The sequence below is a fragment of the Notamacropus eugenii genome, chromosome 5 (assembly GCF_028372415.1).
Source record: "Notamacropus eugenii isolate mMacEug1 chromosome 5, mMacEug1.pri_v2, whole genome shotgun sequence".
Classification (NCBI taxonomy): domain Eukaryota; kingdom Metazoa; phylum Chordata; class Mammalia; order Diprotodontia; family Macropodidae; genus Notamacropus; species Notamacropus eugenii.
Window position 1 is genome coordinate 374563078 of NC_092876.1, and position 21945 is coordinate 374585022.

Sequence of the window (21945 nt, forward strand, 5' to 3'; positions counted from 1 at the left end):
CCTAGAGGAAATTGATGGAGAAATCTGATGCCAGCAGTGTGGCTGTAATCAAAATTGCAGAGTAAATGACTTCTACTACAAATCTTCTGCCTCTCCAGAGCTTAATAAGTATATATTGACTGACTGACTGAATTAGTGCCTTCTATGATATTTTTTATCGTTTTTGCATTCTTTCCCTCATAGGAACCCTGCTCCTTACTTACCATCCTAGTGGGAAGAGTAGTGGTCAACTTCTCACTATAGTGTGAGTGACTTAATAGCTTATCACTTTCAGGAGCATTTACACATTAAAAGAAGTCAAGGAACAAAGACAAGTTTAATTTAAAATAATTCATCTCTAATTATGAAACTTCTGGTACTAGAACCTGTAGGTAGAAAAGATATTTCTGAGCAGAGAAGCCTTCCTATAGTTCCCTAAATCACACCATTAGGTATTCTACCTAAATATAGGATTGATCTTGTTTATTGGACTCTTGCTATGGTATTAAATGGAACTGGAAGAGCATTTTTCCTCTCCCTTCTTCCTCCCTCCTTCCATCACCTCCCAGATAAAAGAAACAGTTCTGCACTAGGCTGACAACCTTGCCCATATTACCTGACTGTGTGAGACAGGAAAATTCTAACTGAGGAATGTTGGGTTGTGACCAGAAGCTGCTCCCAAGTGATAATGCAGCATAACTCAATATAACATTTACTAAATGCCTTCTATGTGAGAAATACTGTACTAAGGGGTTGGGATATGGACTCCAAAACAAAAGAATTCCTGCTCTCCAGGAACTTGTATTCTACCAGATGTAGAATGTAATCAACTCTACTGTTGTCAAAGCCCCTGACTCCACTCTACCAAGGAGGATGTTTTGTGGGCCCCTTAGCACTTAGATGATAGATTTAGAGTTAGAAGTGACTGTAGAGATCATCCTATATCACATCTATCTATCTATCTATCTATCTATCTATCTATCTATCTATCTATCTATCTATCTATCTATCTATCTACCTACCTACCTACCTACCTACCTACCTATCTATCTATCTATCTATCTATCTATCTATCTATCTATCTATCTATCTATCTATCTATCTATCTCTCTATCTATCTGTCTATCTATCTATCTATCATCTCTCATTGAAGATACCAAGGTCATTTATTGCATCCCTGGTCTTCACTAGTTGTCTTGACTTTTGTCCTGCCACTGGACTTTGATGACTGGAAGACAGTGAAGTGGATGACTTTGCACAATTTTGCCTCACTTAAATCTAATTTACTCCCAAGTCAAGACATCACCCATAATGTTATCGGTCCTCTTCGAAAATGAAGAATGAGCAACAATCATGTAGGCAGTCCTGGCTTCATGGGTCACCAATAAATATTGGTGAACAATCTGCTAGGTATCTATTGTGGCCATAAGGGCCACCTTGTTTCTGTCCATTTGGGAGAGACTTAAAGCAAAGGTCTTTGGATAGTCACATTACTCATGTACTATGATTGGCTTGGAGAAATCTGAATCCCAACCTGGTCACTGTAGTCTCAAGCAGTCACTCAACTCCTCTGGACCTCAGATTCCAGATCTGCAAAATGAACTAGATCAGGGACTCTTAACCCCTTTTTTCTCATGGACCCTCTGGCAGTCTGGTGAAGGCTACAGAACCCTTCTCAGAATAATGCTTTTGAAAGTATTAAAAAAATTAAACAAGAAAGAAAATCAATCATATTTAAATAATTATAAAAAATTTTTAAATAAGTTCATGGACTCCAGATTAAGAACATTTGGAATATAGGAGCTCTAAAAGCTCTCTCTCAATTCCAGCAGTCTAAAAATCTGGCCCAACCATTTCATTTTACTGGTCAGACAGTCATTCAGTGAGTAAGCACCTATTAAGTGTTTACTAGGTCTTTGCTAAGACAGGCAAAAATATTGTTCTTTGCTCTCTAGGAGCTCCATTCTAAGAGGGAAGACAATATGCAAATAACTATATACATACTTGTCATATACAATTTATATAGAGATTATATACACCAGCAATTGATGGGACTAGGAAAGTCCTCCTGTAGAAGAAGGATTTGGTTTGAGTCTTGAACGAAGGAAGGTGGTGGAGAAAGGAGGGAGGCAGGCAGAAAGAGAAAGAGAGGGCGAGGGGGAGGGAGAGAGAGAAATAGAGAGAGAGAGAGAGAGCATTCCTGGCATGGGGAACAGCCAATGAAAAGATACAGAGACTGGAAATAGAATGGATATGAGCAGCCTTGTCAAGAATTCCACTGCTCTTAGACCTTAGAGTATAAAGAGAGATTGGAAAGGAAGAAAGAGGTCATTATATAGAAGGGTTTTAAAAGCAAAACAGAGAACTTTCTTTGCCAGTACTTATACTAAAATTGGTCCACTGCAGAGAATATTAACATGGCCCCTTTGTAAGGATGATATGCACTTTTGTGAAGCATTCCACATGCATTTAAAAAAAAAAAGAATTTGATTCTCTAGGTAATCAGGAACCACTGGAGTTATGGAGTAGAGGAGTGACATGGTAATCGAAGATCAGAAGAGGTGAAGTAATTTACCAAAGATCACATAGATCATAAATGGCAAAACCGGGTTTTGAACCCAGGTCTATCTGACTACAAATTCACTGCTCTTTCCACTGCATTATGAAGTTCTATATCTGAAACAACATAACAAGTTTCCCCTTTGGACCTTAGCTGCCTGGGTCTGGGAAAAAAGGAGGTTTCTCTTGCAAAGCTGAATAAGGTATTTGTTTTATCTCTAGCATTCATCCTGTCCTTTCTATTCCCTCTTTCCACACTCCCAATCTCCCATACTCCCCTAGTTGGGGTCTTATCGCTTCTTGCCTGGTGCCATTGTTTTACTCTCTTAATTGGTCTTCCTGCTCCCAGTCTCAGCCCTCTCTAATCTATTTTTCAATTCCTGCCAAGATAATCTTCCTAAGGCACAGGTCTGAGGACCTCATTTTCTGGCTCAGAAGGCTTACAGGCTCCCCATTGATTACAGATTTGTGTTTGATTCCATTGCTTTGGCATTCAAGGATCTCCATAATATGTCTCCAATCTCTCTTTCCAGGCAAATGTCATGACCTTCACCTTTCTGCTTTTGTGATCTAGCCCAACTAAATCATTTGTGGTTTCCTAAACTTGTCCTGGCCTTTCCCATGTCTGTGCCATTGCAAACACTGTCCTTTATGCCTGAAATACCCTCTGTCTATCTCTCTGTTAATTGCTGCCTTTTCTTCCTTCCAGTTCTGCGTCAGACACTTACCATCTATATGCCTTTGGCAAGATATTTATTTTCTCACTTTCATTTCTCTCATTTTTAAAATAGGAAGTATAATAGCACCCACCTCATGGGATTTGTGAAGATCAAATGAAATAATGTATACAAAGAATGGAGAGAGAAAAAGGTATGGGGCCTAGAGAGAGGCCATATGGTTTGCTGTGTGACTTGGCACAGTTCCCTGCCTGGACTTTGCCCTGGGGTTCTAAAAGAGAGATAGGCATGTGGGTAGGATGTAACTAGTCTTACTCTTTTGAGAAGTGAAGGAAAAAAAAAAGAAGGCATCTGGTCAGCTAAGTCTTCTGTTTCAGTGAAAATTCAAAAGGGGGCTGACAGTGACGCATTGTGAGGGCAATAAGCAAAATTAGGATCAGTTCCCCTAATGCCATATCTTGATTTTGCCAACTCTGACTCATAGGAAGTCAATGTAATGGTACCTTTCTGAAGGGCTTTTAGCCACTGGCTTCGGCTCTCTTCATTTGATGCATAGACATAGAGAAGGCCATCTTTATAAACAATCTGAAAAGAGAGAGATAAAACTGATATTAACAAATATGCTTATATTCTCCTGGGAAGTTCTGTGCATTTGTTAGTTATGAGATTTCCTTGAGAAAGCTAGGTACTATAAAATATATACTAGCTTTGAAGGAGGCTTACCAAAAAATCTAGAAACTTTTTAATTCATGAAAAAAATTCTAAATCTTTTCAAGTTTTTATTTTTAAAAAGGTAATGTGATAACCAGATGCAAGCTATGTTACTGATAATGTTTGGTCATACATAAAAAACAAACAAACAAACATAAACGTGGTATTGACAGCAGGAACACTGAAATGGGAGTCTGAGGATGTGGATTTAAATCCAAGCTCTGCTCTTACTAGCTCTATGGACTAAGCACCTCCACAGAGTCCTATTGCAATGTTTCATTATGCTGTGGAGATGACTATCGGTTCTCTAAGTCTATGTCAGTAAAGCAAAAGTTCTGGCAGATACTATCATTTTGGCATAGAATAGAAGCTTCTTGAGAGCAGGGGTTATTTATTTGTTGGTTGGTTTTCAGCTTTGAATCCTAAGCGCCTAGTGTTGTGCCTGGAATACTTTTGATGATTAACAAATGCGTTGACTGAGAAAGCTCTGAATGTGGTCCCAGAAACAGTATCTATTTTCTGAGGTTCCACCTTTCTAATTAAAGAGACTCTCATCTCTAGTAGGCAGGTGATTAATTGTTGATTAATTTTTTTGGCACTATAGCCTATGGAACCAAGAAAAACACAAACTGGTTCTCGGTCCTCTGAGTTCCTTTCTTGCAAATATAGTGATAGTGATGGCCCAGTGGAGAAAAAGTGGTCAGAGGCTGCAAAAATCACATATTTTAGGTTATTTAACCTTTTTGTATCACGACCCCTTTGACAAGTGTGGTGAAGCCCATGGACCTCTTTGAAAACTGTTTTTAACTATATGAAATAAAATACACAGGATAACAAAGGGAACTGATTATATTGAAATATAGCTATTAAAATATGTATTTTTTTTAAAAAAACAAGTTTATGGACCACAGGTTAAGAGCCCCTGTGAAGAAACTGAGTCACATTAGTCTTTAGTGTTCTCACTGTAAATGAAACCAGAAGGAAGCTGGAGCTAAATGGGAGGAGGGTTGTGAAGTTTTCCATGAAGAATAAAATTAAGAAATTGTCAGGGCTGGGGGTTTTTTGCACATTCAGAAGCAAGAAGAAGCATCATTTCATGAAATACTTGATCATCCTAAGATTTGTAAAAAATGTCACTTCAAAGATAGTTGAGTTTATGTGCTAACACCTTTTGCAGAAAACGAGTTAGTAGAAAAATCCTTTTACAAAGACTTTAAGTCCCTCCCAATGAAGTGAAAATCTTTTAACATTTCATTGTTGTTGTTGAGTGGTTTTAGTCATATCTGACTCTTTGTGAGCCCTTTTGTTCAATGCAAAGGTAGAGCCTAGTCCAAAAAAATGCAAAACTTATAGGGTCGCAGAATTTGAGGGTTGAAAAGGACTCCAGGGGCCATTCTAGTCCAACCCATACACTAAAGAAATTCCCACTCCACCCTATCCAACAACTGGTCATATAATCTCTAGATAAAGGCCTCCCAAGAGGAGAAACCCACTACTTCTACAGTCAGTCCACTCCACTTTTGGAAAGCTGTAATTGTTAAGAAGTTTGGCCTAATATCAAGCCTCAATGGATCTCCTAGAACCTTCCATCTCCTGCTACCGTACCTACCTACTGCCCTACAAAATGTGTCTAATCCCTCTTCCAGGTGACAGTCCTTCAAATACTTGAATCTAGCTATCATATGACCTCTGAATCTTTTATCCTCAAGCTAGGCTAAAAGGATTTAGTTCCTTTAAGAGATCTTGATAGGGTATGGACTCAAGATCATTTACCATTCTAGTTGTCTTGTGGACATTCTACCTTATCAATGTCCTCCTTAGACCATGACACCTGGAATTAAACATGATATTCCAGATGATGTCTAATCTAGGCCTCTTTTAATGAAGATCAAAATTTTTTGACTTGCAACCAAGTCTGGGGTTTCATGTGGACATTATTTAGGAGGAGTTAGACAGATAAAATTATAAAAAGTGAACATGAACAGGCATATGAAACAGTCTCATTTCTGTCTGTGTACAGTCAAACTTTTTGCAGGGTGCGTTTGTCATTCATTCTCAAAGAGGACCATGACATCCAGATGATGACATGACTTGTAGTTGACTCTGACTTGAGTGAAGGAGGGCTGTGCAAGGTCACCAACCTCACTTTCTTCTCCTGAGGATCTGGGTCCAGTGACCTGATATTCATTAGGACAGCTGGAGATGGCCCACAATGCAATGTGAGACCCTGGCCCTTTCAGGCTAAGGTCTTATCACATTCTCACTTTGAGTGAGATACACCCATTCAATGAATTTCTTAGAGCAAAAAAGTCAATTAGAAAAAAAGAATAAAATGATAAGATGTAGAATTCAATGGAAGCTATTCCAAGCTGATCTATGTAAATAAACTATTAATTCTGACATGGAAAATGGATCATAGTGCTCATATATATACAGGATAAAAGAACAGACCTTCCCTCAGCCTATAAGTGTTTGTTATTTTTAAAGACATAGTGATTCAATACCATGATCAGACTATTACATTTAGCAATCAACAGGATGGATACAAAAATATCTATATGAAATCCTGTGTTCAAATGCTTTATGCTTTCTGTAAAAAAGAAACTAAAATAAACTGTTATGCAGTATCACAAATATGTTTCTGGCATTCTTTTCCCCATACATGAAAAGTATTGTTTAAAACATGTTGTTTTAAGAAGCTTGGTTTTGTTGTGCTTGGCTGAGTTCACAAACTTTTTGCAACCTTAGCTTCTGTATTGCTTTTCTGGCTCTTCTCTCCCAATAATCTTTTTTTCCTAATAGTAATAAAAACCTTTTCCCTTTGGTATAACTACTTCTATCACTGGTTTTTGGGTTGCAGTTTTTGGGCTTAGCAAAACATTGGCTCCCACCATAAGGCTAGAGTTCAAGACCAAAGTTTGAAGGATGATTGTTATAATTGCCAAAATCATTATAGTTTCCTCCTTCACCAAAGTTGGTCCCTTTATTGCAAAGTCTATTTCAACCTTCTTCATATCTTCTATATCTTCCACCATCATGACTACCACCAAAACCACAATAAAATTTTCACCTAGTTACTACCAAAGCTGCCTCAATGGCTGCCATCAAAGTTCCCAGAACACCTTTGATATTTTTGACTAAAGGAAGCACTAGTCATTTCTTGCTTAGATAAAATTTTCCTCACTTAACACTAGTAGCTATCCACATTATGGCATTTTTGAATGACAATCATATACACAAAATCATGATCATGGAAAGTTAGCAAAAACAGATTGTCTTCTTGTCACTCTTGGTAAGTCATGGTTTTAATCACTTACATCTTTCTGCATCATTCAAAGTAGTCTCTTAGGTGGTGTTACTCAGGGACTTTTTTAATGCCACTCACACAAATCTTTTTCACAGTTAAATGAGCATTTGATCCTTGAGAATGCTCTCTAGGGACAATCCTCTTTGATTTGACTACTCTGCCATCAATCTTATGAGATCTTTTATTTATAACTACATCTACTTCTTTTGCTATGGCATAAATAATAAAACAAATACCCCTGGAACACTTGGTATTTAGGTCCCTCATTACCATATGGTCTATAAATGGGCCTCATTCTCAAAATGGTTCCTTAGACTCCCATCTCTTATTTTGAGTTCAAGCCTGTGATGAAGAGCTTTTGCAGCTGCTTCAGGTGCCTTTGGGAATCTGATTTCAACATGGCAAGAGAAGTGGTAGATATTTCATCAATCCTTCTTCTAGGAAGGTCACCATTTCCTAAGGAAGCTGGACTATTGCAAATCACTCACCACAAATGGAAGACCAAAAGAACCTCAAAACCTTTTTGGAGAGCTAACATTTGATCTCCTTGACAAACAGGCAGCCAATGACAACACTGGTTCAGACTGTGGTCTCATTTGCAAACAGGGGAAGATAGTAGGAGATTATGAGGAAAATCATCTCATAAAGCAGGAAGAAGTCACAAATGGGTCAAATTTTAAGAAATCTTAAAGCAGTCCTCCCTATCTCTGTAAGAGGAAGAGAATGGGTGAGTTCCTGGTTGCCCACAGTCAAGGAGTGGGGCTGTAGGTAGCTCCAGGTCCACCTGCCCCTCACCCCTTTCCTTTCCCTTGCCCTCCTTCACCTCATTTTTCTCCTCCTTTCCTCCTCTTCCCACCCTTCCTCTTTTTTACTGCCCTACCCTTGCTTGACTGATCTGAGGATCCTATGTGTGCATACAAGAGGGTACGTGAAGGAGAGGAAAAAAAAGTCAGCACAACTGATTAAAGCATTTGGAAAACCTCTCATCTACAGTAAAGAGGAAGGGAGAAAATCAGCACAATTATATAACACTCAGATGATAAGATATTTGTAGCTGGAGACAATGCCTTTCAGAATCTTCTGGTTACTCCAGGCTTGCTCATCTAGTTTCAGAACACTCAGAGGAAAAGATAATTGTGTAAGGAGATTCACTTTCTGATAGCATTCTGGTTAGCCTTGCTTTCTGGAAATACATCTAGTCTCAGAACACTGAGAAGACAAGATACTTGTAGTAGGATCCACAGTATTTGATAATATTTCAGTTGCCTCAGGCTTAGTCTCTAGAAAAACTAATCTTGTTTGAGAAAACTCAGACCTCACATCTTGGTTACTGTTCAATAAGAAATAAAGGTAAATTGAGGCACAAAATATCTTAAAGCAAGAGTAGTATCAAATTCTTGGGAATATTCACAAACCTAATTAAATATTAAATTAATCAATTAGCTATTTAATAATATTTATTTATTTATTAGTGATTAATTAATTATTTAAAAAATAAAAAAGACAACCCAGGAATTATCAATGATGATTAGACCATGATCCTATTTTCCCTCCTTTACAAAATCTATTTGGGGATAATTTACACATTTAAGGTATGCTTGATGAACGTATAAGAAGAAAGCACAGATAGTACAGAGTAGGACACATCTGTACAGCTGCACAATTAACTGAAATATATAGAGTACAATATCTTTTTGTGCTTATTATTTGTAGACTAAAGAAAAAGCACTGGATTCAGTAGGGAAAAATTGCTGTCTTGAAGTTGTCTCCTGTATATATATATATATTATATATATATATTAACATAATAAAATATTCATGTACAATGTAACAGTAGAAGTTATGTGGCAGAATGGAAAGAGGTGAATTAATTGTTCAAGAGAGCTTAGTCCAATAAACCACACATGAAAAACCAAGTGGATGAAGAATGACTATTGTTCAGACTATGATATACATATTCTATGATACACAGTTGGATTGATCATCCAAGTTGTATAGACGCTGTGGATAAATAATGCACTAGTTCCAAAAGTGCATAGGAGGCGGACAGAACAGCATTTGGGAAACTGAAGAGTGATCTTATTAACACAAACTTTTCCCTGAAATAAAAGCTCTTATTAACGTTGATAATATTCCAGTGATGTCTTATGACTTCAAATAATGTAATGCCACAGTCTCAATAATTAATGTTTCAGGTTATCCAAAAGATAACAGAAAAATGTGGTGGGCTTGAATGGGTTTCAACGTTTAAAGTATTTGTGCTTTTTGTTTTTGCAGTTCGTCATCAACAAAGAATCATTCAGAAGCAGCAGCAATAAAGATATGAGAAAAAAGATGTAATTGGAAAAAGGAAACAGGCCAATGAAGCAGGATGAGCAAGAGCTGGTTGACAGGTAGCCATGTGGTATCCATGCAATATCATGGATATCTTGGGGGAGCCCACCATGATGGGGGGGGGGGAAGGAATTCCTTGTGAAGGATTTCTTAGACAGCATGGACAACAATGGCAAAAGGCCAGAAGGTACGGATGAGTCCAGGTCTTCACAGCTGAAATGTATTCAGATGGATGACATCACAGAAACCTCCCATTACCAAAGTGAACTTTGAAAAGTTTCACATTTTCATTTTTCCATGTCTCATTTTTTTGTTTCTAAAACAAGGATTTGAACTAGATAATCTCTATGTTTCCTTCTAGCTTGAAAGCTTAGGTTATGACAGCAAAAAAGACTAGTTCTCCTCTAGAGGTAGTCAACCCAGATTTCTCTTACATATTTTTTCCTGCCCTCTCCTCTGCTAAAGCAATTTCTCTCATTTTAAATGTCTCATCTAACGTTGCTTTGGACTTTTCCCTTGCACTTATTATGTATACTTCTGGCACCATGTCCTGCCCTTAGCAAGTATTGAATATATGTTTTTCAAACTGAATGATAGCTACCACACTGTTCCCATAGGCTAAGGCAGGAGTTCTTAACCTAGAGTTCACAGACCCCTAAGAAGTTCATGAATCGATTTCAGGGGGAGAAAAAAATCACATCATTATTTTTTCTAACCTCTAACTGAAATTTAGCAGTTCCTTCAATTATGAATGTAGGCAATTAAACATCATACTGAGAAAGGGCCCATAGGATTCACCAGACTGACAAAAGAACCCATGATGCCCAAGAGGTCAAGAATCTGAGGGTTATAGGATCAAAGGATAATGCCCCATAGATGATCCTCCAAGCGTTTCATTTACCTCACTGTTTAAGTTTGCTTCCCTCAAGGATGTGTCGATAAATATTGAATGACCAGCTCTTTGGTCATTCATACCACAACATACTTTTAAGTTCAGTCCGAATTATTAACATTTTCTTCATCACTCTCTTAAATCTAGACAATCAATAGAACAATAAATCAAGACCCGATTTGTAGCGTTTGATGGTTTCTAAGTTATAAATACTCACACTGAAAACTTAACAATCAGTTCTCATGAGCTGATTCAAGCTGGCTCAAGATCTTCTGACCTCCCTGCACAGAGTCCTGTTATTTCAGACTGCTATCCATGTGGGGATGGATGTGGAAACTAAGAATCTCCACAAATCAGGCTTAGGAAAACTTGCACAAATATTGAGTTTCAAGAAAGAACTTCTATGAGTGGTTGGCTCTTGTCATTCCTTTTTTTTTTTTTCCATTACTGGTTAAGTAGAAAAAGCACCGGTAACCCCCTAAGATTCTCATACCTCCACCCTACTCCCAGCCAGGAAAATGCTTTCTCAATAAGCATCTTGCTGAGCAATTCTTTATTCCAGAAAACTTTACTTCAGAAGAGTAGAGAGAAATTAATGATTTCATGCTGGACCTGACATTACCTGGAAAGGATATTGTCTCTCCACAGGGGTTTGTTCCTCAAGATTCACTCTTTCAACACATCGAATTTTCTTGATGTCGATCGATCCTTTCCTGCTGCCTCTTTTCTAAATCCCAAAACAAAAATACACAATACCTCGGCATGATTTATCATGATGTTCAAAGAATGTAAAACCAAGTTCCTTTTTTTATTATTATCGTTACCACCTTATTCTTCTTCAGCTTTTTCAATGTCAAGCAAAATCATTCCTAGGACAAATCACTAGTCTTCCAATACGTCTTCATATTTAGTAATCTGTGGACTATTGTGCATGTGAATGAAATAACTTTTTTAAAACTGAAAAAAAGTACTGAAGCATAAGCTTGTCTGCTGTAGGTTCACTGAAAGTAGCTTTGGGGCAGTTCCAATAATAGAGAGGATGACTGGCATGGTCCATATACACATAGGGCCTTATCCTGTTCCCACCAGGTTTTAGGTCTTCCACTAGATTTCTGTATTTCATTCTACAGAGTTTGGAGATGACGAAAATGATGAGGATAATGATGATGGCGATAATCACTACTACAGTTATGACCCGGTTTTTTGTTTTTTTTGTCTTTGTTGATTAAGCAGATCCTTTTCTTAACAGGTCTAAAAACTCTTCCCAATCTAAAAGACATTCTAGCTTTGGGCACATGTTTCATATAGAAAGGACAGATGCAAGTGAGGAAAAGTATGCAACAAACAGAAAAAAAACCAGATTTTTTTCTATGATTCTTTTGGAAAGAAGGTCATATCCAAATATGCTTAAAACCTACAAGTGCATAGGTAAGTGGATAGCTGTTGAAATGACTTGATGAAGCTGATATTGAATTGTTCAACAACCCTTTGCACAAAACAGTGTAATTTATAACAATAGGAAAAATGATTTTGAAAAAAGTTATATTTCATGCTATTATGGACAGTAATAGAGAAGAACATAGGGATAGATCATTCAAATACGCATTATATTTGGCTTTAAAATATATTTTGGACTTGCACTTGAGCGTGTGTGTGTGTGTGTGTGTGTGTGTGTGTGTGTGTGTGTGTGTGTGTGATATCCTGGGAATTGCATTTAAATAAAATAATACATAGTGAATAAGTTCACAAAAAGCTGAGAAATTGTTTAGTTTCTCTTTTCCTCTTCCCTCTGCATCTGCTCTGTGCTGGGCATTGAGCCTTTTGAACCTCCCCACCCTTGCAGAACTGCCCACTCTTAAGAGTTCCTTGAACCAATTCAATTCAATAAGCATTTTCTTCTAGGACTAGTTTCAAGATTTCAAAAGGCTTCCCTGATGTGGGAAAAGCAGTAAAAATATATTATGAGATGTCAACATCAATTAAGTCATCAGTGAAGTGGCTAATCAATTAAGTTGGTGATAATAGTTGACAGAGAGAAAACTCTAACTAAAGTTTCCAACAAAGTAATTAAACAGCCGTCAATATATTAGAAAATTTGAACCCAGTAGCTAATCTACCTATAAGAATCAAGAGTTAATGACACAAATAGCAGAATTCCAATCCTCTCATCTTGACATCTTTATATCTTAGTGGTTTTATCATTTTAATTTATGAAAGAATAGCCAATATTATGATTAAGTATAGTTTTGATAAGGAGAAATTAAACAAAATTTTAGGACCAGAGAATCACAGATCTAGTGCTATAAGAAGTCTCAGAGTTTGTCTTTTTTGTCCAACTTCCTCATTTTACAGTTGAAAAAACTGATTCCCAGAGAGGTTCTATGTCTTTCACAACATCTCACAGGTGCTAGAGATAGAAATTAAACCCAGTTCTTCTGATTCTAGAGTCAAAATTCTTCCCACTGTATCATATTGTTTTAAAATTAACTAGAATTAAATTAATTTTGATCCTAAAAAAAGTAATATAGTAGAGAAATTTGAGATCATTTTTACTGTGTAGATTAAGAAATTTGACAATCATACTCAAGGATGATACTTCAGCTAAGCAAGAATAAAGTAAAATCATTTAAAAAAAACTGTAGAAATAGGCTTACCATCTTATCATACTCATAGTAGGAGAGACTTGTTTTCGTCAGGACAAAAAGTCTTTCTTTGTAATTGTTTGGTGACATTTTCTTCTTTTGTTGTGACTTCTTTAGGAGAAGTTCTTCTAAGATTGTTTTTTTGTCCATCTCATCATTCTGAAGAAATATGAAATCATTTAAAATAGCATTAATTAAAATCTAGCCATATTCTACTTTAACCTTTATAGTTTTTTCCTTCCTGTACATGTTTCTCATTCAAAGGTGCTTTAACCATTTAAATATTAAAATGTTAATATTTATTATAGTTTCTAGTTTCTATGTGTTATTCTTTGTGATCTTAGGCCTATGATTTAGGGAACTCCTAATGAAGCAAATTCCTCTGTCAATGCAAATCAATGCTCATATTCTCTCTCTCTCTCCATTTATATATATGTACATATATATAAATAAATTTATTATATGTAGTTAGATACAGATATATACATATATCTACACTTATATATGTTTACACAAGTGCATACACAAAAATACATATATAAGAGATGTCTATAATATAAGACCTACATAAGTACCTCCTCCATAGTACTGAACAATTTCCATACAGATGAATATTTTCTGTATTGGTAGAGAAGCATCAAACAATCTCTGCTTTTTAATTCTATAGATATATTGATGGATATTAAATCCATCATAGAATTATTAAATTATCTGTTGTATACTCTAGATTAGAAGTTCTTATCTAAACTGGTGTCTATGAATTTGGTTTATTTATTTTTTAAAAAATATTTTTATAAGTGTATTTCAGTGTAATTGGTTTCCTTTGAAATCACATAGATTTGAAAGGACCTTGGTAGCCATCTAGTCGAGCCCAAACCTCTAAAGGAGCCCCCACTCTTTTGGGGGTAAATCATAAATTTAGCCTGTAATTGAAGGCCTCCAAAGATGGAAACCATGAACTCCTGAGGCAATCAGTTCCTTTTGGGGGGGCACCTCTAATTATTAATCCTTTTTGTTAAATAGTAAGACTTTGCCAGAAATGTGGTACCAGTTCAATAATTTAACCTGAATTATCCAGTCATGTAAATGATATAAATGATTTAATCTATCACCATTTATCTGAATGTTTTGACACAGAATAGTACAGTGCTGGTTTTGCAGACATGACCTCATTTTCACTTACTTGAACAAATCTTTTTTATGTTAATGTTTCTTCTTGCATTAATTCCAGATTCCTTCGAAAGAATTAAGAGCATTAAGTATATGTATATTCAATTTAAAGCCCAAACCAGCACCAAATTGGATAATTTGTGTCAAAAGGCTATGAGAAGTACAAAATGTCATAGAGAAGCAAAGGCTTAATAAAGAAACTGAAGAAAATTCCTTGTTTTTACAAACTAGGCCCTAATACCCTAATGCAGTTGAATTTAGATCAAATTTTTTGTGCTGTGGTCCTCTCTAGCAGTCTGGTGAAGCCTATGGGTCCTTCCCCAGAATAGAGGCTTTAAATGCACAAAATAAAATATATAAGATTTCAAAGGAAACCAATTACATTTAAATACACTTATAAAAATATTATTGAAAATAAATAAATAAACCAAATTCACAGATAACAGGTTAAGAATCCTTAATCTAGAGTATGAAACATCAATTTTTCAAGTGTTTCTTTAAAGTATTTTTCCTATTCTCTTGCTTGATCAAATTTTACAGTTGGAAGTTAAATAACTCAAACTATCCCATCAATCAAGACTGATTCAGGAGAGATGAGAACTTGAAAAATTCTGACATCAAATTTTCAGTCTAGACAAAAAAAAGTACCAAACAATGAATGACAGGCAAAAACTTTCTGATTTTTTCCCTTGCCTTAACCATCAAGGAGTAGCATTACTTTGGCACCTCTAAATAATGATCAAATAGACCTTTCTAGACCCGTGAAGATGTAGAAACTCTTACCTTGCTCATGGTTATTCTTATGAGGGAGAAAATAGAAGACTATGTCCTTTGCCTTAATTTGCAATCTTTAAAGAAAGAGTCCTGGTCAGTAACCTGTCATTCCTCTTCCTACTGAGTGCGTCAGGAACTTGGATTAGAAAAAACGTATTTGCATTTCGCTTATCACCCAAATCAGGAAGCAGGCACATTGTTCTAGCTGGGGCTAAGAGCAGGAGGGGGAAAAATGGGTCCTGGGCTAGGTCCCAGATATGAAGGGCTTATGTATAACTGGCATAAACAGAGTTAAGTAGAGAGTAGGACTAGACTATAGCAGAGGAAGACTAAGAAGTTCAAGGTTCAAAAATATATATGATTCTCCCCCTCTACTTGGATTAGTAATAAAAATAGTTAACATTTTACATGATGCTTTAGAATTGGCAAAGCACTTTGCAGGCATCAAAATAGTTGAATTTCACAAAATGTTGTAAAATAAATCTTACTTTAAATATAGACATTATTGACTCTCTTTTACAGACTAGGAAACCAAGGCTTAGAGAGAGCTGCTTGTAGTCACTCACTCAACAAGCACTGAACTCTATATCACGGGCGAGCCATTGTGCCTGGCACAGGGAACGTAGCAACAAAAAATGCAACTGCCCGCCCTCAGGAGCGTATATTCTATTGAGGAAAGTGCATGTTTATGTGTAAGTTTACATGAAATGAATACGAAGGAGTTTGTCTGTGGACGGGAAGAAAGAGACTAGCAGCTGGGGGCTCAGTGAAGGCTTCATGTACCTGGAGGTACTCAAGATGAGTTTTGAAGGAATCCAGAGAATATGAGACAGGAGTGAAAAAGGGTGAATTACAGGCAAAGGCACAGAGATGGGAAATGGCTTGTTGTGGGAGAAGCAACAAAAGAACCAATCTGACAGGATCAGGAGTAGGGAACCTGCAGCCTTGAGACCACATGTGGCCCTCTAGGGCCTCAAGTGTGGACCTTTGAATCCCAACTTCACTGAACAAATGCCCTTAATAAAAAATAAAAATAAAACTTGGACTCAGTCAGAGGGCTGCACCTGAGGACCCAGAAGGCCGCAGGTAGCCTCATGGTTGCAGGTTCTCCATCCCTGGGGTATGTGGAGACAAAAAGTAATATCTAGAATGGTAGAATGGAGCCAGGTTGTGAAGGGCTTTAAATGACAGAGGAGTATGTATTTGATTCTAGGGGTAACAGGGAACTATTGGGAGTTTACTGAGCAAGAGAGTGATATGGTCAGATCTGGGCCGGACCTGTGCTTTAGGAAGACAGCAATCGTGTAGGGGATGGACTGGTGAAGCAAGAGTTTCAACTATTTTGAAAACTATTGTAATAGTCTAAGTGAGAAGTGATGAGAGCCTTCGTTAGGGTGGTGGCCATATGAGTGAATGGAAGGAACAGATGTAGGAGATGAGATAGAAGTGGAATTAAAATGTGGAGTGAAGGAGAATGAGGAGTAGAGAATGATTCTGAGGTTGAGAACCTAAGGTGACTAGAAGGTTAGTGGTATCCTCAAGAGCAATAAGTAAATTCATAAAATTAATGTTTAGGGAAAAAATATTTTGAGTTCCCTACAGTATATTCATCTCAAAATTTCCAGTAGATAGTTAGTGATGTAGTACAGGAAAAGTCAGAAGGCGGACTAAGGGCTTTATAATATTGATCTGAGACACCTTGTTCAGGGTCACACAGCTAATAAGTATCTGAGGATAGATTTGAATTCAGGCCTCCCTGACTCCAGGTCCAGCACTCTGTCCATTGTGCCACCTAGATGAATGAGTCCTTACAATGAGTGTTAATTTGTGGTCATGATAAAACCCCATGATTTATCATAAAGGGAATTGCTTGGGGGTTGGGGTGAATTGCTTATATTATCCAAAACAACAACAACTAACTTTTATACAGCACTGATTATGTGCCAAGCACTGTGCTAAGCATTTTACAATTATTATCTCACTTGATCGTCACAACAACCCTGAGAGGTGGGTGCTACTATCATCCCCAACTTATAGATGAGGAAACTGAAACAAAGAAAGGAAATGATTTGACCAGGGTAACGCAGTTAATAAATGTCTGAGGTCATATTTGAACCCAGGTCTTCTTGATTCCAAGCTAGCACCCTCTGTCCACAGTACCACTTAGCTGCCCCATAACTCCAGTTTTGATCTCCTCTGAAGGAAAGAAAATGAGTCAGTTAATGGTGAACCTGGATCTTGCATGTACTGAGATTATCAAATGTAGTCATGCCCTGAAAACCTTAAAATTTTATATAAATATTATATGAAAATTAAAAAATACAAGAACAGATTATAGATACTACATAGTCAGAGACATAATGTACAATTTGAATTGGTTTTGGTTTTTATATTCTTTTGATCCCATCTTCTCTCCACTCTCTATTCCTTAGATACTAAATCACAGGCACATCTAGAACCTCCTTTATAAATAAAACTTTTTACTAATAAACACCTTTTGTTTTATGAATTTTTCCCTATCCTTCTCCTGACAACCTCCAGAGAGCAATATCTTATTACAGGGGTTTTTAACCTTCTGTTCATGTGTCATGGATCCCTTTGACAGCCTGGTGAAGCCAATATGTCCCTTCTCAGAATAATATTTTTAAATAATTGAAGGAAATGCTATATTCCAGTTAGAAATTAGTGAAAAATAAAGATGCAATTTTTCCCATCTAAAGTCATGTGCCCTCTGAAATCTATCCATGCACCCCTGGAGGGAATATGTGGAACCTAGTTAAGAATTTCTGTTTTATCACAAATAGCTTTTTCATGTATTTAATAGGAATATATGTGTAGAACCTATATAAGATTGCATGCCGTCTCGGAGAAGGGGAAAAAATCTAAGATATATGGAAGCGATTGTAGAACACTGAAAACAAATAAAATAATTAAAAAAAAACAAATAACTTTTTAAAAGAAAAAGAGAAAAAACCCAGCAAAACTGATCAATTCATCAAAAAAAAAAATGACAACTTGTTCAGTGCTCCTACCCCAACAGAAAGACACCACTGCAAAGGAGTCAGAGGGGGGTCTTTTATCTCCTCTTTGGATTTTGGCTTACTCTTTGTAATTTTGCAATCTTCATTTGTAATTCTTTGGTGGTTGTTTTTCTTTCCATCTACATTGTTGTAATTATTGTGTTTAGCATTTCCTTGGCTCTGATTGATAGTTTATATCAGTTCATGTAAGTCTTTCCACGCTTTGCAGTATTCATTGTATTTATCATTTCTTACAGAATAGCATTCCATTACATTCACATACCACAACTTTTTTAGTCATTCCTCAGGTGATGAGCATCTAGTTTCCAATTCTTAGTTATTATAAAATATTAGTTATTATAAAATAAAATTGCTACTGTAAAATATAAAATTGCTATCCACATTTTAGTGTTTTTATTTTATTTTTAAATTATGAAATAAAATAAGCATTTCCAAAACATAGTAGGCTATGAAAAGATGATTGCACATGAAACTGTAAATCTATTATGTATAACTTGCTATTCCTTTTAAATATATAGTAGTTATGTAAATTTCTTTTTTCCCCCTTTTTTCTTCCCTCTCTCTTCCTTTGCCCTAGAGATGGCTACCATTAGGCACAAATACATACACACACATATGTAAAACAATTCTATGCATACTTTTATTTATCAGTTCTGTCTCTGAATGCAATGTCTTCCTCCATTTGTCCTTTGTAGTTAATTTGGATATTCTTAATAGTTAAAATGACTTAATTGATCTTAAAACAATATTACTGTTATTATGGTGGAACTGTGAATTGATCTAACCATTTTGGAGAGCAATCTAGAATTATTCCCAAAGCATTATTAAACTGTCTATACCCTTCGAGCTAGTAATACCACTACTAAGTAGATGATTAGGGAAAAAGGAAAAGAACCTATAAGTTCTAAAATATTTATAGTAGCTCTCTTTGTGTTGATAACTGAAAATTATGATGATGTCCATCAATTTGGGACTGACTGAACAAGTTGTGGTATATGATTGTGATGAAATGTTACTGTGCTATAAGAAATGATGAACTCAATTTAGAAAAACTTTCATGAAATAATGAAGAATGAAATGAGTAGGACCAACAGAATGTTGTATACAGTAAGAGCAATTGTTTTAAGAACTACTTTAGTTTTTATGGATGTTTTCTTCTTATCATGGATCCCTTAAGGTATGCAACTATCAATGGAATCTCTGGATTGAAGGGTTTGTACATTGGATTCTAATTTTCTATCAGACAGCAAAATGGACCAGTTGATAAGAAAGCGGTTTCTAACCCCCCTCTCCCTATTACCCTCAAACCATAGAAATAGAGAGACGAACTCCTTACATGATGTTTGCTCCATAAATGCTTGTTGAATGACTGACAAACCATCTCCCTTCTAACCTCCTGAAATCCAGCCTGGAAGACTTTGTATCTCAAACTACAATTAGATCAGAAACTCAGATCGATTACCTATGAATTGCCTTCCAAAATGGCAATAAGAAAATTAGTTGGCCCTCCACATCACCATCTCTGTATGACAGACATATCAATTTGCCTACCAAATATCCATGGCTATTTATTTCCAAAGGTCTATGAAATATGAAACACTCAAGAGCTTGGGAGACAAATAGAGGGTAGAGCATGCTACAGAGATGAATTGTATTTTCTCTGAAGGCTTTGAGGAACTACAGTTACATGGCATAATACAAAGATATTGTACTGATGGCTGAATTAGGGAACTTATGTCAATGCATAAGCAAATCCAACTCTGCAGGATGGGACAGTCTAACAAAGGTAGTGGAATATTTGAAGAGGATATATTCTGTTAGTCAAATACACTAAAGCCTTTCTGTAATGCAATCCATCAAAAGTACAACTTAATACATGTTTGGGTCTATCATAGACCCTGTCTAAAGGGGATTTTCCCATAGATGGATAGATCTCTGTGTCTCAAGTCAGGAAGACCTGAGTTCAAATCCACCTTCAGACACTTACTAGTGGGCTGTGACCCTGAACAAGTCACTTAGCCTCCATTTGCCTCAGTTTTCTCATCTGTAAAATGGAAATAATAATAGCACCTATCTCTCAGCATAGTTGTGAAGGTCAAATGAGATAGTTGTAAAGTGCTTTTTACAGTACCCAGAACATAATAGGTTCTTTATATTCCCCTTCTGCTTCCCTTCCTAATGGAATCACCCCCCAAAGACCTTCTTACCCACATCTGGATTCCTAAAGACAGCATCACACATGAATCCAGGATTAACTTTACAAACAAATAATAATTCTGCTCCTAAAGCAGAGCATATCCTCCAAGAAAGACAGAGAAAACAAAGCTAAAGATAGCTCATGTCTAGGAGTAGCCTGTTGCAGAATAGTCCTATTATAGCCCTAATATAATATAATAGTTCCTCCTAGTAGCCTTCCTGCACTCTTGCCTGAAAAATCATGCAGTTGTTCAATGATTAAAATCCATACATCCCTAAGAGGAATAACTCTTTAAACTATTAACTGTCATTTACACATTTAAAATGAGGCTGTTGGTTAAGAGTAGGTTTTAATAGAGAAAAGGTAAAAAAGAACAAAAAGGCCTTTTGAGCACTGATCATTATTGTAACCAGGAAAGGCAGAAGATACTGCAAGTGGGGCAAAGAATACTGAAATGGGAAGTAGAGGTCACTACAACACAACATCTACCTCCTTCAGAATTCTGCCATGGGCCATTTCTTCTTACTATTTTACGACTAAAAGACTGAACAAAAATAAAATAGAGAATTCAAACAAAACAAGGGGAAGGAAAAAGGAGAAAATAGCTATTTACATGAGCTTACTGTGTGCCAGATACTGCACTAAGCATTTTACAATTAATTCATTTGATTCTCACAAACAACCCTGGGAGGTAGTTACTATTATTATCCCCATTTCACAGATGAGGAAACTGAAGCCAACAGAAGTGAAGTGACTTGACCAGGGTCACACAGATAGTAAGTGTCTAACGCCAGCTTTGAACTTGGATCTTGCTGATTCCTTATCCGCTCTGCCTCTCAAAACAAAATTACAAAAAAAAAAAAAATATTCAATAGGGTTTTTGAATGGGATGGTATCATTGTTCAAACCCCCTCAATTTACGATTGAGGAAAATGAGGAACATATTGTGGGATCTCAGGGAAAGCAGGATGGGGAGAGCAAGGAAGGTCTGAGCCAAGGTGGACAGTATCTGGGGTTCACACGAGGAAGCAGTTTCCTATATTAATTAATTATTCTTGGTAAGTTGGTGCTAACTTCAGTTTTTCTAGCTTCTGAAGGCATGCAAGGAATGTCAGGACCCTTTAAATTCAACACCCTGGTGCAAAGCCATAGCTAGCTATGGCTTTTGTTCTAAATTCAGAGCTCCTCTCCTCTAAATTATACTTGTCTTTCAGACCACTCAGTGAAGACAACACGTCGGTAAGGAAGAAGTTCTGAATTCAAATATAACCTCAGACACCTACTAGCTGAAATCTATGCGCCTCAGATTCCTCTTAAATAGGGATAATAATAGCACCCACCTCTCAGGGTTGTAAGGATCAAATAAGATAATCATTGTAAAGTGCTTTGCAAACCTTAAAGCATTCTATAAATAAACACTATTATTATTTTTTACAAAGAAGCTGTCGCAAGCATTCTTAATGTTTTTCCTCCCTAACTGCATTCTATTATTGGATGCTATCAGGTACTAGAGAGAAAAGCGACAATTGTGCTCGGCATGATAATGACATAATGCCTACATTGTACTAAAGATGTAGATAACAGAAGTGTTTATGTAATGTGCGGCAGATGGACAATAGCCTGGTGCCAGAATTGAATAAATGGAAGCATTACTGTCACATA

The 21945-nt window shown here is 36.6% G+C and overlaps 1 protein-coding gene and 1 non-coding gene across 4 annotated transcripts in view; one reads left to right on the plus strand and one right to left on the minus strand.

Moving 5' to 3' along the window:
* The window catches only part of BMX (BMX non-receptor tyrosine kinase), a 77445-nt gene that overhangs the window by 53121 nt on the left and 2379 nt on the right, over window positions 1-21945 (minus strand). For 2 of the 3 annotated variants that reach the window (XM_072614309.1, XM_072614307.1), the window contains exons 2-4: window positions 13114-13260; window positions 11082-11186; window positions 3719-3800 (exon numbers count right to left, since the gene is read on the minus strand). In XM_072614309.1, coding sequence (XP_072470410.1) covers window positions 3719-3800; window positions 11082-11186; window positions 13114-13260 — 334 coding nt within the window. Of the gene's footprint in view, window positions 1-3718; window positions 3801-11081; window positions 11187-13113; window positions 13261-15054; window positions 15174-21945 lie in introns of those variants that run through there. The other variant, XM_072614308.1, reaches the window with a different exon arrangement.
* LOC140509348 (U6 spliceosomal RNA) lies at window positions 2342-2448 on the plus strand. The gene has a single exon (XR_011968677.1). It is a non-coding gene; the product is annotated as a U6 spliceosomal RNA (small nuclear RNA).